General features: G+C 32.2%; 1 protein-coding gene across 5 annotated transcripts in view; it reads right to left on the bottom strand.

Annotated features, from left to right (window-relative positions):
• Window positions 1-17,473, bottom strand: part of Obsc (Obscurin) — a 237,976-nt gene that overhangs the window by 39,278 nt on the left and 181,225 nt on the right. For 4 of the 5 annotated variants that reach the window (XM_071587781.1, XM_071587782.1, XM_071587779.1 and 1 more), the window contains 15 exons: window positions 17,231-17,409; window positions 16,843-16,948; window positions 16,410-16,709; window positions 15,728-16,015; window positions 14,618-14,793; window positions 14,403-14,508; window positions 13,642-13,817; window positions 11,347-11,580; window positions 9,379-10,482; window positions 7,635-7,743; window positions 5,516-5,688; window positions 4,159-4,279; window positions 3,586-3,775; window positions 1,638-1,759; window positions 97-275 (listed from right to left, as the gene is read on the bottom strand). In XM_071587781.1, the coding sequence (XP_071443882.1) occupies window positions 97-275; window positions 1,638-1,759; window positions 3,586-3,775; window positions 4,159-4,279; window positions 5,516-5,688; window positions 7,635-7,743; window positions 9,379-10,482; window positions 11,347-11,580; window positions 13,642-13,817; window positions 14,403-14,508; window positions 14,618-14,793; window positions 15,728-16,015; window positions 16,410-16,709; window positions 16,843-16,948; window positions 17,231-17,409 (3,563 nt within the window). The remainder of the gene's footprint in view (window positions 1-96; window positions 276-1,637; window positions 1,760-3,585; window positions 3,776-4,158; window positions 4,280-5,515; window positions 5,689-7,634; window positions 7,744-9,378; window positions 10,483-11,346; window positions 11,581-13,641; window positions 13,818-14,402; window positions 14,509-14,617; window positions 14,794-15,727; window positions 16,016-16,409; window positions 16,710-16,842; window positions 16,949-17,230; window positions 17,410-17,473) is intronic. The other variant, XM_071587780.1, reaches the window with a different exon arrangement.

The following is a 17,473-nucleotide window of genomic DNA, read 5'->3' as shown; positions in this document are numbered from 1 at the left end:
GCTATGGTAATTGGTACCATTGGCTGAGGTTCATTGAACTTTTCTAGGGTAAGTATTATAAATAATGAAATTAATAAGTACAAAAAATAAACTTACTGTGAACTTTAAGTGTTACAGTTTGGGATGACTCTCCTTGATCATTTGTCGCAGTAACAGTATAAACACCATCCTGTGCAAGGCCAATGTCAGTGAGCTCCACTGAATATTCTTCCTTAATTAAATCCTCAATTATTTTTACATGCTTGTCTTCTTTGAGTTTCTCACCATCTTTGGTCCTTTTTTTCAATTAATCAATATTTAAAAATTAAATTCTTCATTATTATTTTTTTGTTTTTATAAATTTTTTAACATAGAATTGCTAACAAAAATAAATTATTACCAAATTCGTCCAAATACATGTATATTGTATATAAAACTGTATTCATTATATCCCCATACACATAATATATATCTTAGTAAGACTTTCAACTGAGTTAATCATTCATTTTTACTATCGATGCCATAATATTTTGGTGCTAAGGAAGTTGCACTGAAACTAATGAAGCTATATTTTGATGATTGCTAACAATTGGTTGAATTTGATGACTGTCAATCTGCAGCTCTTAAGGTAATGATGTGTACGAGTAAATGTAAATGCAGCTCTTAAGTAAATGTGATGTTCCACAGGGCTCTGAGCTAAGCCCAATACTTTTCATCACCATGATCAATGATTTGATCTGTAATATGTAATCTTAATCTGTTTTATATGACAATGAAACCACTTTTGTACAAAAATGTCAACATCTAGAAGATGCTGAGTCACAATCTAGCACTGCCCAAAGACAGGCTGAGGACTGGTTTGATATTAATCATTTACATTTGAATAATGAAAAAACCCAGCATATTTTATGCAGTGTTAAATCACAAATAACTGAAATTGAAACTGCTAAAACACTAGGAATTTACATTGATACCAAAGTTAGCTGGGACACCCACATCAGTCAGAGCTGTAATAAACTTAGTAAAGCTGCTGATGTGTTAAGAAAGATCAACTTTCTTATTTCAAATGAGCACCGTTTAATACTTTACCATGTCTTCTATCGATGTCATTTGAATCATGTTGTTGAGTTATGGGTTCATTTCCCAAATGTTAGACAAATCTTGCTACTACAAAAGAGAGCTATTTGTTCTCTTGCTAATATACCACCACGTGATTCTTGCAAGCTTATTTTTTGTTAGGTATGGAATGATGACTGTATTAAGTTTATACATCTTTAAGGCTCTGATTCATATGAAAGTTAATCTAAAAACTTACCAATTAAGATCTCACATCTATAACTACACCATTAGAGGTAAAGCAAATCTAAATACTACTTATTGTAGATTGTCATCAACTTACAACTCATTACATAACATTACCATTCCACTGCATAACTGGCCGCCCACTTAGTTGAAATTGAACTGTATCCAAAGTTTCAAGAATAGGGTATATACCCGGATACTGGCTCACCCAATTTACTTATTTGATAAATTCTTTTGCGACAATCTTCATCACATTTAAAAACTTATGTTTATATATCAAGTAATATTAATATTGATGAAGTTTGATAATTTTGTAACATTTGTTAAAATTAATAACGTATTATTATTATACTAACCAGACAACTTTTGCTACAGGGTTAGCATAGATGACCACTTTGAAAGTTACATTTTCATATGGAATGGTGGTGACATCTTTCATCGCCTCAATTTCAGGTACCAGAAGGATATCCAGTCGGGCCTAAAATTAAATGTTTGAGTAAAAAATTATTGAATGATTTGTATGCATTATGTTATAAGTGGATTCATGAAACTACTGCAATGTAGGGTATATTTGAATATATGAACGCGTTTCAATAAAGGGTGTTCATGCATTTTTTATTTGCATAAATTATTGTGCAAAAATTGATTTTACTTAATATTTTTGGTTTGATATGTTATATATGTGTGGTACACACTGTATTACATCAGCAGCAGCTGCTGTCAGATGAAACAGTTAGTTAGCCCATGGCAGCTATGGAGGTAATACATAAAGCTCCATTGAAATTTTGCTTTCAACTGAAAAAATCATCAGGTAAAGCCTATGTAATGCTACAAGATGCTCAAAGGGGAGTCTGTTCTTTCCTATAGAACAGCTAGAAGATAAATGAAAATGTTTAAAGGGGGAGACAATTTCGAAGGAAGGTGGACCTGGTGTTCCAGTTGCTGTTCATATGGAGGTGAACATTAAAACACTGCTGCTACCAATTTGAGAGCAGACCATCAAATAATCTTAAGTACACAATTAAAAAAATAAAAAAATTTATCAGGTTCCACACACATGAGTTAACAGAAAAACTGCAAACAAGACATGTTTGCCTATGATGGGCCCAGTGAAAACCACCACAAAATCATAATTTTGCCATAAAAATAAATGTGTACATAGTGTGCTCTTCATCACCCTTATTCTCCAGATCTATCTTAACTTCCTGTGACTTTTTTCTGTTCCTAAATATGAAACAAAAACCTACATGGAAAGCATTTTTCAACATCAGAAGCAGGTGTTAATGACCTGATCATGTTCCAACTTGCAGCGACTACTGCTGACACAATATTGTGGTCAAATCAATTAAACTTGCACCACATATACATTTCACACACTTAAAGCTAATAACATAACATTGATTTAATTTTTGCACAGTAAATTATGTGAATCAAACAATTATGATCACACATTGTCAAACAACCCAACTAGAATCATAAATTAAGCATTATATTTAAAATTAAATATTAAATGAAAGTGAAGACTATATCTTAATACTCCGCAGAAATTATTAAAAACTTGCAATTGTGACATCACTGAAATGCTGCCACATTATTTACAGAAACCACTCTTAACCTATAAGTGCATTAACTCATAACATCTGAAATTTTTGAGGTTTTTACGGCATAAGATTTTGTGACGAAATACCAAATCCCGGTCAAGGTGAATGATTTTTACACTCTGGAATTGTTTCATTGAAAAGTATACTGGCGGATGACTCAGTTAAAAGTTACTGTCGCGGCATATCCCGCAATTTATTGGAATTTGTCACAGGTAAAAACGGCCTACATGTTTAAAGTTGACTTAACCTTCATGGGCTTTGGCGCATCGCACATGACTATGAATTTCTGTGACATTGCATGTACGGTATTTCATCATAACATCTTGTTCCTTTAAAGCCCCCAAAATTTCAGAGTTTAAGAGGATGCCTCGATAACTTAACTGGCTAAAGCACTCGGCTGGATATCGAGGGATCCGGGTTCCAATCTGACTCATAACATGCTTGATACATGTTTAATTGGTTTGCATATTGAATTATTGCCATATTGCCATATTGCCCACTTTTAAATACAATTCAGATAAAAGCCCAACAATTGCTGAGAGAAATACCTTACATTCATTTTTTGGAGCAACAAATTGGGCACAGCATAACATTCATGAGAAATGAAAAATGAAATATGAAGAGAACTATTTAAAATAAATAGAACTATACACGAGGTCAAAAGTTTAAAAATGAAAAAAAATGCATTATATTCCCAACTCACACTACAATCTCCCTCTCCAAACTTGTTTTTCGCATGAATTCGATAGACTCCACTGTCAAAATGCTCTCCATTGGGTACCCGAAGAGTAAAAGTGCATTCTTTCAATCCATCACCAACTTCCTTAGGTCCCTCTTCCATCTGAGCTTCAGCCTTTATTTCTTCACCCTCTACCTTCTTTTCATCATGATACCTGCAGGATGGGCAAGAAACTGATACCCTTAGTTTATTGACAAAATTTAAAAACATGCATTATCAGTATATAAATAAATGAAAGTTTTAGATTGGTGTCTTTCAAGATTTCTTAGAGCTAGAGTCTTTTTGGTACAACACTCCAGTATTATTTCAGTGAGACTATTTGAGAAATTAATTTACTTTAAATTCAATAATAAGAAAATACAAATTAAATGATTCCTAAATTTTTAGCAACTTTTGCAACAATAGAAATATGCATTTATGCTGGATACAATGCAAAAAACAATAAAAACATTGAATAAATTAAGGATGAAAAGTGTCATAACTGGAAACTGGCTATAGAAGTTAGATGTCATGCCCATACATGCACATAAAACTAACCATGTGATATCTGGTACTGGATCTGCTACAATGGTGGCTCTTAGGACAGCTTCTTCTCCTTTCTTTACTTTTACATCCTTCATTGCACATGTTACCTTTGGCTTCCTGAATTCATTTACACCTAATATGAAAGAGAGAAAGAAACAAAATTTTGTCAATATGGTCAAGTTATCTACTAGCTAACATAAAATCAAGGGATTCATCTGCTTCACACTTTCAAAAAAAGCTTCAATACACTATCAAATTATATTACCGTAAATTACAACACATTGCAACTGTGTTGTTAATTACCATAAATTGCATGCTTATAACATGCGCGCCATTTTATTCTTTTAGTTTTTACACCTCCAATGGTAAACTTTGTATTCATTAATGGCATTATGCTGATATCTATTTCTTTTTTATTATGTTTATTTTGTATCCTAAGTGGTACATTAGCTATATAAAAAACATAAAAGTGTAAACAAGAATATCTAAGGAGTGCAATATGCTGCTGGCCTGAGGTCTCTGAATAAGACTGCATCTAGAATCTAGATTCTAGTTTCAGTTATCACTAGACGTACTCCTCTCGAGTGCATGAAAGTTCTGAAAGGGAGTTTATTCTCATATGAACATCAGGTTGTTCATGTTGCATTAGCTAGCTTTGGAAGTCCACCTCTATGAAATGTAACATACCTTGAGCCAAATTCTGAAAATCAATGCAAATGTAATAAACTCTATGAAGGCAGGGGCATTCATGATTGGAAATGTAAAAACCATATTAAATTTTATAAGATTCAATTTAATAATGATATAATAAAATCCAAAATTTGGAGTTCCTCTTCATCTTAAACTTAAGATACCATAAAAAATGAATTTGTGATAAACTTACAGATGAATTACTATTTCAATATTCAAGTAAATTCCATATACCCTGAGGTATCATATTTTGAGGTCAACTAATGACTTAATGAAGCAACATGTACTTTCTTCTGTTGAATATTTAATCAAATTATTTACTGTTAGACTCAGAATTACATAGATTCTTCATTCTAAAATCACACTGCAACTATTATTAAGAGGTTTATTTTCTCCTGCCAAAGTGGAAATGGAATTTTAAATATTTTGGAAGATCTCCCAGACTTCAGATTCAAAAACCCGCCATTGGATTCTACAGTGAAGGTTGTTCAAGAAGAGAAAAAAATATTCATTTCATCAGAATGGAAGAACAATTTAAATTCCACCTACTGAAGTCAATTTAAAAATAACATTAAACATTCTTTCTACAATATTTAGTATTAAGTTAGAACAATATATTCTCTTCCGATGCCACTCTTTCATGAAAACCATATTTTAGAGAAATGAGTAATGAACTTACATATTAAGTGAAGCTTGGCTTGTAGTGATTTTTCTCCAAGGCGATTGCTTACAACGCATTTGTAATCTCCATCATCAGGCATCAACAAATCCTTTACTTCAAGTTTATAATCTTCCCCAGAATCACTCATGATTATTCTTTTTGAAGGTTTCAATTCCTCACCATCTTTAAACCTTTACATAAAAAGACAAAATTATTTGACAGAAAAGTACCCTTTGATAATTAAAATTAAAAATCAAGAGTGTAGAATTAAAAACAACAAGACAAATATTATTCTTTGAAATTCTACTGCCTGAAATGACCAACTTCACAGGAGAATTTAAGAGCTATTACTAATTAAGTAATATACCTTCTAAATGAATAACAAGATTTGTAAACATTAATTTCAGACCATGAGCAATTTTCATACAGTGACAAAATTCATTTGAAGGAAAATTTTACATACCAGATATTGAAATCAAATCCTTATGTTTATAAAAGAAAGTTCATAGATACACTGCCCATCAAAAACATCCTTTCATTCTTGGAATTTTTACCAGGCTTGTACACTATCTACTACTACACATACATTTTTGAGGAAGGATGGAAAGAATTAAAAGGCTTCAGGCCTATTATTTGGCTCATAAGTCGAACATTTACAAACACATTATAACTTTGGCTTTAAGGTATTTATTAAGAAGAATTCAAAGTTGGAGGGACTGCAAGTGGCTAATAATTGATAACTAAGTGGACTAAAATCAAAATTCAAAGAGACTAATTGAGTGGCAGATAAGGAACCAGGTAAATGGTATTATGGCCATTTTAACTAGAGTGGTAATGCGATGAATTTCTCAGTACCGCATAGAAATACGGTAAAATTTCTCAGAAGGATGTCCAATAATTTCTATGCTAATAAACTAATGATAAAATGATAGTTCACTTAGTGAATTAATGGTCATTTATATGCAAACATATATGACTCATAAATCTTATCACATGAGACTAAGTAATGACATATTCTAACAACTCAGCATGCAGTCCTTAGATCATCATGTGCTGCCTGAATTTGTGGATACATGAATATGAAACTACTTAACTTATAGACTCTTACATTTCGGACATGGAAATGGGTCAAGATCAGAACAAGAAATTAATGGTAGCTAAAATCGATGATTTAAATAATAAAAGACTTGAGCATTAAGATGCACAACCTATATGCCTACTCTATTAACCCAGAATAAGCTAGCTGGTTCAATGCTTTCCCATAGCTTGCCACTTAAACAGGAAGTGAAGAAGAATATAAGCTACTTTTAAATAAACTAACCAAGAATGCATCCCTGTGGAATTATTTCTACTTCTCACTCAGATATTCAGTTCATACTTTTAAATACTGTATATGGTAGACATCTAACCAAAGGCAGTTTTTCATTCATTGCAGTGAGAATAAAGATCATAGCTGAGGGTAGTTTTTCTATTATTATTTTAACAGAAATATTTGTTAAGTATTATATTTGAATTAGTTTCACTATTGTCAACTCCTTATGCCAAGTTCAAGTGCTTATCATTAATTTTATACTAGATACCACCTATATTTTCATGGCATCAATTATTTCATTATTCGTCAAAAAAGGTGATTTTTTTCAGCAACTAAATGTACCCTTTTACACTGAAATTTATAGGGTGTTATAATAAAATAAAAAATGTTTCTGCTTTAACTTAAGTTCATTGTTGAAGCTAAAACATATTACTTTCCAGGATAATCTTATTTTATAGTAACTATCAATTATGGATCATAGTTTGTTTTAATTATGAATGATCAAAAATTCATTGCATTTGTCATATTTCCTTCTCTTCAGGAGGGTATACATTAAATTTCATCTTTAAACAAGATATTTGTTTCCAACTCCATTTTTCAAGTGAAAGAAAACTTATCTGTTCAAAGGGAGATTTCATTTTAAGGACTAATGCAAGAAAAGCCTGCATCACCACGGTTGGAAGAATAAGCAGCCAATGGAAAGTTGGAAAAAATTACCTCCATCTATAATATTCTACAGAAACTTTACATCCAATATACTATTGGCATGTCCACATAAATTATCAATACAACTGATACTTAAATTTCTTTATTTATATCGCTTACCATTTCACTTCTGGTCTAGGCAAACCAGTGGCCTTAACTTCAAAAACTTTGCTTAGAGATTCATGGATAGAGCTATCAGTCATATTGGAGCTAATTATCTCTGGAGCAACTGCAGTTATCATTTGAAAACAAGCAAATGAATTAATTAATACAAGATTAAATTATTAAATCAAAGATAAGATATAACTGAAACTAAATGAACATAATTACTCAAAGATATAAATGCCAAAAACTGAGAAAGCCACAGCAAGGAAATACTTTTATTAGTGAAACAGGAAATGAGACAGACCTTTGGGTTATAAATAACTGTCCATGTCTTCCATGGAAATGAAAAAGTGAATCAAATTAAAACAAAATACTGATGGTAACCAATAGGATTCTTACTATACCTTTAAAAGTAATACTGCCCTTGAAATTGAGAATAATAAGTTTAGGACAGTCTCATTATGGTTTGATAACAACCGAAACAGTTCAAAAGCGTATTCATCAATCCATTACCTAAGGTATTGTTTAAACTGTCCACTGCAGATAATGATGCAAGTTTCTCAGCCATTGGCAGACTTGATAAGAACTTATATTCATTAAACAGACTTTTGCATACCAACATATGCATTTTTTAGCAGATGTACAACTAATTACTTGGGCACATTGTATCCGCATACGTACTCACCAGAACACCGCACGTTCTGAGGACCAGTGCTGTAATGGCTTCATATTGTGATGATGACCAAGTAGATAGGTACGTTAATGGACAGCATGCATAAATAAATGTTAGAAACAGTTAGTACTCAAAGCACTGAAATGTCTAGCAAAATAGGTTAGTTAAACATTTAGACATAAAAACATTGAAGTATACGTGTTGATCTTCTTTTGTGTCCTGTTAAGTGGGTTGTCACAGTTTATTGTACATGTATAAATGAGCGCTATGAGGATACATATTTTCCAAAGCAGTGGAAAATGGGGTTTTTTAAATATTATACAAAATAAATATGTAAAAGACTCTTGATTAGCACAAACCCACTGAAAATAATGAGAAGCAGCAAAATTAATAAATCATACTTTGTTCAAAATATAAAAAAAAGAAGCAACCTTAGTTACTTAGTGCAATGATCAAGTTCAAATGGCACTACAAGAGTTTTAAGCAGAAAAAATAAATAAAAAAAGTTTAATTTTCAATGTTCAATACAAAAAATTGCAACTTAATACGAATCAAATATGAATAAAGTTTAAGCAAAATCAAAACTGTTAAACAGTTGCCAGTGACTCAGTTTAACTTCATATTTACTCAACAACTTTGCAAAAGTAAATTAGAAAACTTGCACAAAAAAGCGTAATTTAAAAAAAAGAGATAATTCTATCAAAAGGGAATGCATATATATGCATATGTATATGTATATATATATATATATATATATATATATATATATATATATATATATATATATATATATATATATATATATATATATATATATATATATATAAAATAGGAACCTACCTAATTTTATATGTAATGTGAGCAATTTTTCAATCTCTACATTAATGGTTTTGCAAATAAAATACATGAAATTTCCCCATATCTACAAACACAATAATATTTTACAGCAAATTGGTGCATTGCAAATTTACTTCATTAATTGTGAGGGAGGCGACAAATATCTATTGCCATATCGTGGGGAATAATAGTAAATACAATATTAGCTTATGCATGTTATTTAATTTGTTTCCAAAATTCAAGTCTTACCTTCCTGTTTCCGTCCATTCTCTTTGTCTAGTATTTCCTCAAGAACACTTCTCTGCTTTTGGACCCTCTTAAGAAGTGCTTCCACAGCTTCATCCTCTTCCACATCCATGCCATCCACCTCCTTCTGCTGTCCCTTTTCCAGTTGACCACCTTTCTGGGCCTTATTACCATCTTCAGTTGTTATCCCAGCCCCCTTAACCTGGTGCTCCTCTTCTGCATCTCCCTTTTCCATCATGAGAGCCTTCTTTGGAGATAAAATTGCATCCTCTGGTGGGGTAACACTAGCTTCATCCACCTTACCTTCCTCACCTTTCTCTTTGTTTAATGCTCTCTTAGATTTAGGTAAAATATCTTCTGCCAAAGGTGAACCACTAGCACTTTCATCCTGTGTGCCTTTCTTCAATGTCTCTTTGGTTAATGCCGTGGAAGGCTCAGCTGTAATCTTTTCCTCATCAATGCCAGATGCATTGACCTCTTTCATTTCAACTTCCTCCACCAGTTCCTTGAAAAATGCCTTTTTGGGCTTAGCTGACATATCTTCCTCACCTGGTGATGCAGTGGAGCCATCATCTAAACTGCCTGCCTTAGTGCTATCTTTCCTCAGCGCTTTCTTTGATTTGCCCGAAATATCATTCTCTTCCATCCCATCAACCTTTTGAGGCATATCAACGGATTCACCCTTTTCCAAAATTCTTGCCTTACTAGGAGACTTTTCGTCCTTGTTGATTACAGGTGATTCTCCTTTATGTTCTTCATCTTCTTCAGCAATTCCCATCTCTATAATTCTTCCTCTTTGCTTAGAAGGCCCATCAGTCACATCAAATTTGTCACCGGTCGGGGTTTGTTGGGCATCATCCTCTGATTCAGAGAGAGAAACAATAGAGACACCACTCATGGAAGCAGCTGGCTTAGCCAACGGTGAGCCTAAATATGCCATATCAGCAGGTGATACAGGCTCCTCCACCAAAACCCCCTCTTGCATGACATCAATTTCATTCTCTTGCCCTTTAGCTGCCTTTTCAAGCTCAGTTTCTGTTATTCTGTTGGGTGATGAATCCAGCTCCTTCTTTTCCACGGATTGTGGACTTAACAAGTCAGATGAACCTAGAGTAATAATGTTTTAGTGTCAATGAAATTTGCAGGCATTGACATGAATTCACACTGGCAATCAAATAACTGGTATAGTAAATATTTACTTTGCTGATGGTATCATGTTTGTGAAGTTGTATTGGTAAAAATGAGCCAACCATGAGGTAAGTATGGGAATACTAGCACTATAATTTTAATGCTGTGAATTAATCAAAAAAATAATGTTGGGTTCGAAATAAATGAATGAAAACAATCAGCAATGACCAAAAAATATTAAACTCACATGAAACAAAGAGTATTTATAGTATCCACGGAATTTATGCACAATCTGGTCACAATAACATTTCATTTACAAATTTTTAATATTAACTGAGCATTTTATGCCAGAGATTTTTAATGTGCAAGGGGATAAGAGATATTTAAGGAATTCTATACGAATAAGACTAGACTTGAAGAGACTTTTTGATAAGAAGAAGTTGTTTTCCCAATGTACAATTATTTATCGATAAAAATATGTTGCCAGCTATATTTCAATTTTCTGGCTACAGAATGTATAATAACAAGATGAATAATATATTAATGCTTGGAAAATCGAGAGATATGTTGTGTTTCTCAGTTAAGTTACTACTAACCCTATTTACACTACAACTACATATTATGTTAGGACAAGTGTGATCAATGTTGCACCAAAGTAGTATGCCTACTCGAGCTAGACAATAATTTACTACCAGCTTTTCTAACTATCTTAAAGCAAAGCATAACCTAAAATAGATCTTAATTAGGCCAAAACATTAGATGGTTAAAACTAGCAATCTAACATGAGTATTACAATTCCAATGTTCATTGAATTTTGATGTAGTCATTCATACCAAGGATTACCTTTTTCTTGTGGAACCTGATCTTGCTCAATTGTTTGGGATTCAAAATTAACTAAGTCTGCTTTCCCTTTTTCTAACTTCTCCTTTTCATCTTCTTCATCGGTTTTTCTCTTCATTCTTACCACACTTTCCTCCTCTTCAATTTCAAACTCTTCTTCTTCAATGACCTTCTTTTTCTTCCCATCCACATTGTCAGCAGGCTTTTCATCCTCTATATCATCTGTTTGTGTTGAGGCTGTAGCAGAGATGTATGTTATACATGGGGTAATTTTTGGATATGAATGCCTAAAATGTGAATGCATCTGTTTGTTGCGTGTCCAGAAATCCAATGTCAATAATAGTACTTCAACAGGATGCAGTTTAAGTTACTTATTACATATGTGTGTATGACTATAAATGTGCTCTATCTGTATTAATAGTAATCATAAAGTATATTTAGACTAAGTTTTAAAAGTTTGTGGAAGACTGAAAGGTATTTTGTATCAAAGTACTATTGAATAATCTAATATCTATTTATCTATTTAAAATTTTACTACTACTATTGACTATATGCTAATCTAGGATGGTAGGGAAGGACTATTCACATTGGATTTACAAGTCAATTGAAAATCCATGCACAGATGGACAAAAATGAATAATTCAATGCAGTCACGCTTCAAACATTTATTGCAAACAAAAACACTTCTCACACATCACAATGAATAAAATCCACTTATTCAGTTTTAATTGGAAACTTATTTGTTCACACTATATGCATGCTATATCAACAGTGCACCATACATCATGAACAATAAGCTGACCAGGCATTTATTGTAGCACCTTTGCCACACCATGAATAAATGTAATTTTTGGACATTATGGTGATTTTTACGTAGATTCATTGAGGGAGTAACAGTTTCAATTCATTTCAAACATTTTAACTGCAAATATGTTTGCCAAAGTGCTATCATTCAACTGATGCTGCCATTGATGCATTCTTTGGATTATTTCTTTGACATTTTGATAGTTCAGGTAGAGCTACTAGATGATACATGACGGACTCCGTTATGACCAGGCAGGTAACTTGGTCATAAAGGATATTGAATAATATTAAAAAAGAGAAACCTGAAAGACATTTAATGAGGAAAGTTTTCTAAAAGGATTTTTAAGATTTATAAATGCCATCAGGTCAACTTATTATCTATGATACATGATGACAATTAAAATACATCTGGGTCATCCATATGTGAACTGAATTCAATAATTATTAATTGAAATGGGAATTTTATTACTATTTTAAAACTTATTTTAGGGATTTAAAATTTTACTCATTTTTGAAATTTTATTTCTTGGCGAAATATTTGGTTATTTAAATGGAAGTATTTGACATAATAACACAGAGTATAATGTTGAATTTCATTAATAATATTTCATGAGTTACTCTGGTATGCACACTAAAATTTCTCTCCATGCCAATGCAAATAACTTGATGGATCCATTGTAGTGGGTAGTTGGGAAAAGGAAATTGTTTAGGAGTGGAAAAATTGGACAAGTAGATCTTAATGAAACGTATAAAATGGCACACTTCAACTGATGGTCAAAAACTCCAAAAATTCAACAAAAATCCAACAGGACCAAAACGAATGTTTACTTACTATGATTACTCAGAATGCTGACCCTACAGGAGATCCATTAAAGTCCAAAGAATTAGAATCACCAAAAGTAAAAAAATACCTTGGTGCCCAATTACTTAAAGTACACCGAGTAGATACCCAGTGAAGTTATTAAAAAATTTATTAGATAATTTAGATGATTAATTTAAAAAAAATTACCAATAATTAGGCAACATTTGAGCAGTAGAATACTATTTATAACACCACTGACAAAACGACAAAATAATATAAATCCATGGGTATAGCTCATTTGTATGGTTACAATTAACAAGAAAATAGGAAAACGAATGATTTCCTGATTTAATGATGTGAATGGTGTTAAATAAAATAACCTCAAAAATAGGTGGATGGGAAAAGATCAATAATTATTTAATTGAATGGCAACATTTTTTAAAAACCTTTTATGAGCACTTAGTATAGAACTGAAGCTTTGTCATTCTTCTATAATAAGAAAAATTTATTTAATTGAGGTTAGGAATATGGTTTATAACAGTATGAAACATTAATGTGGGCATTAGAAAGGTTATGCAGAGAAAATATTTCTCGTATATCCCTAATTATGATTATTTATGTGACTCTAATAGCTGAGTCAGAACTGAAATTTATGCTGTTTAAAGAAATTATGAATAGATAAAAATACTTACAATTGACATTCAGTGTACTACGAGTGTTGACTTCACCCATGTTGTTTTTTGCTCGGACTTCATATTCTCCAGAATCACTTTTTTTCACAATATCAAATGTAAGATTGTATTTATCTGAACCTTCTCGTTTTATGTGAATTCTTGTATCAACTTTAATTTCTTCATTATCCTTGTACCTGCATAAAGCAATAATTTCATTATGAAATGCTAATGTATTCATTTAAGCTTAGATGGAAGGAGAAACAATATTTAAAGATTTACATTGACAAAGCTCTGGAATACCAGGTACATTCATACTTTATACTCTGATTGACAGCATCCAACCTCAATGTGTAAGTGTATATATTTCAAAAAGATGGGATTAAATTAATTACTCCACTAGTTTCATCAGGGCGAGTTACATGCATTGCCGCATGAATTTTTATAGATATGAGAGGGAATATCTATAGCTAGTTACAAGCCCAAGGACACCATATTAAATGAATATGAAGTAAGGTTTTTTGGCAATGATTGAAATCATATAATAAAAGAGTTCTAATGGCAAACATGAACAGATCAAATGCAACTACATTTTTTCTAGCAAGGCTTATCATATATTGACTATTTATTGGCTAATTGTTGCAATGTAAAATTGAGGGAGTGCACTGAGAAGCACTGATTAATAATTGTAGTTTCAATTACTAGATCCTGGGCAAAACGGCCCATGAAATCCACAAGTTTATTCCCTTAACCGGACATTTAATGAAGAAATAAATATTTACCATTTGACTTCAGGTTCTGGGTTGGCATAGCACTCAATAGTTAGTGTAAGACTGTCGCCTTCATCAATAACCTTATCATTGAGACCTTTTGGAAATCTTGGTTTGCCTGAAAGCATTATTAAAAATTAATATATGACATTCTATTGAATTCAATACTACAACTCTAATGATGATAAAATAAAATCTGATCATATAAGTTGTAAAATTCAACTCACACATAACGGAAAAGGTGCAGCTGGATTCACTGGATCCCAAGTCATTAAAGATTTTGCAAGAATATTTCCCAGACATTTCAGTTTTGACTTCACGTATTACAAGTTTGAAGTTATCTCCTTCTTCAATTCTTGTGTATTCTGTTTTCTTCTCCGTGATTTCAACTTCATCCAGATACCTAAAAGTTACAATCAGCATTTAAATATTAATATTGTGATCTATGACACACCGATTTCATTATAACTCTGACCGAATGAATCATTGATACATTTCTCAAACTTACTCCTTTATTTGCGAAGATAAAACAAGTAAAATTAAACATATAATAAAATTACCTAGTCATACAGCTTGAAGTAACAAACAGATTTCATTAAGATAAAAGGTTTTAATTATTGTATTAATCTTATATGCTCGTAAATAAATCTAAAAACTTTACAGTCAATTTTTTTTTAGTCTTCAAGTGAGTCATCCATGTGACAAATCAACCTGATCAAAGGTTCAAAGGCGAATGATTGTTACACACTGCAATTGCTGCATTGTGATCACAGGTTATTTATAAAAAATAAGTGTTATTATCTTTCCTTAAAATGCCAATAAGAAAATATTATTAGAGGGGAGTTGGAACTTTAATGTAATGATTCCAATGGCATTACTTGACAAAAGGATTTTATACATATCTTTAAAAGTTCATAATTTTATTATGCACTGCAAAGTGAATAATAAAATTATGAAATATGTATATATAAACAATTTTCATTTCTACCTAAAAAATTATTGCCCTTTTTCTGATAACATACAGAATAACAAATACATATTTGTGACTTTTTATAGAAGCTAATAAATGTCAATCTATCATTAATGAATCACACTGTTTGGTGATATTGTAAATTTTATAGCATGACCATAACGGCTTGTAAAAAACCAAAAACTGTTTTAAAATCTTGTAAAAAAAGCTGGCATTTACAAAAAATATTGCATGCAGTTATAGTCAAAAGACTTGTGTCATATTTAATAAGTAAAGACACGGCCCCTTATTTTAAGTGGAAAAATAGATATCTTACTCAAAAAAACTAGTAAGCCATATCATATTTCAGGATACTGAAAGAACTCACCATTTGATGTTTGGCTTTGGGAAAGCTTCAACATTGACTACAAACTCCACATCCACATCACCCTCATTTGCCTTGGCTTCTTTTGGCAATCCCAAGTTGAACTTTGGAGGGCAACGGACACGAATTCTTCCAGAGGCTTCTTCTGATCCATGCTCATTGGTGGCTACACAAGTATAAAGGCCAGCATCATCTCTTGATGAGCCAACAAGGGTGATTGTATGAATTATTCCTTCATCATTTACTTTTATTTTCTTCCCATCGGGTATGACTTCCATTTGGTCCTTTAGCCTGCAGCATAACCAAAATAACAACTAATAAATGTTGCATTCACTTCCGACACAAACTTAAATTCTTTAAGATAATGTGACACCATTATGATACCTTATGGTATAATTATTAATTTGAAAATTATTACTGGTAACAGTCTTAAGTTATCCCATTTTTAACCAAATTGATAAGCAAACCTATGAATAATTTTTAAACTTACTCCCAGCAAACCTACTGCCACAGCGAATATCTACAGCACCAATAAAGTATTAGTTACAGAGAATGCTTGTTTGGAATACTGAGTAGTACCTGTATTTCAAGCTTTCCATCCACACTGAATTTACACCCAGAACATTAACAAAAGATCACATAATCACCATGAAAGCCGGATTCAACAGTTCTTTCAATCACTTACCACTTCACTTTAGGAGTTGGATAGCCTTCCACTCGAGCCTCAAGGGTAACAGATTCTCCTTCTCCAATGATGGTCTCAGGAGTAGGGGTTCGCAAAAATTTTGGAGGTGACGTCACTGTTAACTTCCAGAAGATTGAACTCTGGCTGAGATCATTTGTCGCAACTACTGAGTATGAGCCAGCATCTTCAAGCTTGGAGGAAGTAAGGGTTAAAGAATGACTCATGCTTTGAGATGTACTGCCCTTCTTAGAACCAATCTTCACTGTAGCTGAAGCAGAAACAGTTTGCCCGTCTTTGTACCTGAAATATTGAAATTGATTAAAAATTACCAATTTTATGATATCTATGTACGGCCAACATTCTTTTACCTGAGTGAAAATTATTCTGCATTTTTCTATCTAAACTTTATGTGCGAGAAAATTATCTGACATACCATTTTACATCAGGTGCTGGGGTCCCTTCAACTTCAATTGTCATTTCTAATGTTTCTTGAACTTTGCAGGTCATGTCTGTCACCTGAGATATGATTTTTGGTGGAGCTAATCAACATGTAAGAGAATATATTTAGGATTAATAACTATAAATAACAATGGTAATTATATTAACAAGCATGATCAATGAAAATAGTTAGCATGATAAACTGAATGCCATAATTTATGCATTGGAAAATAATTATCATGAATATTTTTCTCATATTTTTACATTGAACTAGTATAATTGATGAACTCTCATTGGTTGAGCGCTCAGAATCGATCATTTTTAAAAACTGGAATGAATGGACTCAATTAAAACATACCAAGCATGCATTAAGGATTACTCACATTTAACTGAGAGGTCAATGTGGGAGACATCTTCTCCAATTTCATTTTTGGCTACAATTTTGTATTTTCCAGCATCTTCCACAGTTACACCCTTAATTACCAATGCAATGCTCTCTTCATCTTCATAAAGGAAACGGTACCTTCCACCAGCTGTAACCTCTTCCCCATTCTCCTTGTACCTGTGAAACATCATAATGCATGAATGATTGAAGTTACCCCATTAGACAAACTACCTTCAATCAG

Source organism: Hetaerina americana, unplaced genomic scaffold, assembly GCF_022747635.1.
Source record: "Hetaerina americana unplaced genomic scaffold, ioHetAmer1.1.p SCAF_3, whole genome shotgun sequence".
NCBI classification, from domain to species: domain Eukaryota; kingdom Metazoa; phylum Arthropoda; class Insecta; order Odonata; family Calopterygidae; genus Hetaerina; species Hetaerina americana.
The sequence above is the reverse complement of the archived record's forward strand: the minus strand, read 5'-3'. Positions and strand labels throughout refer to the sequence as shown.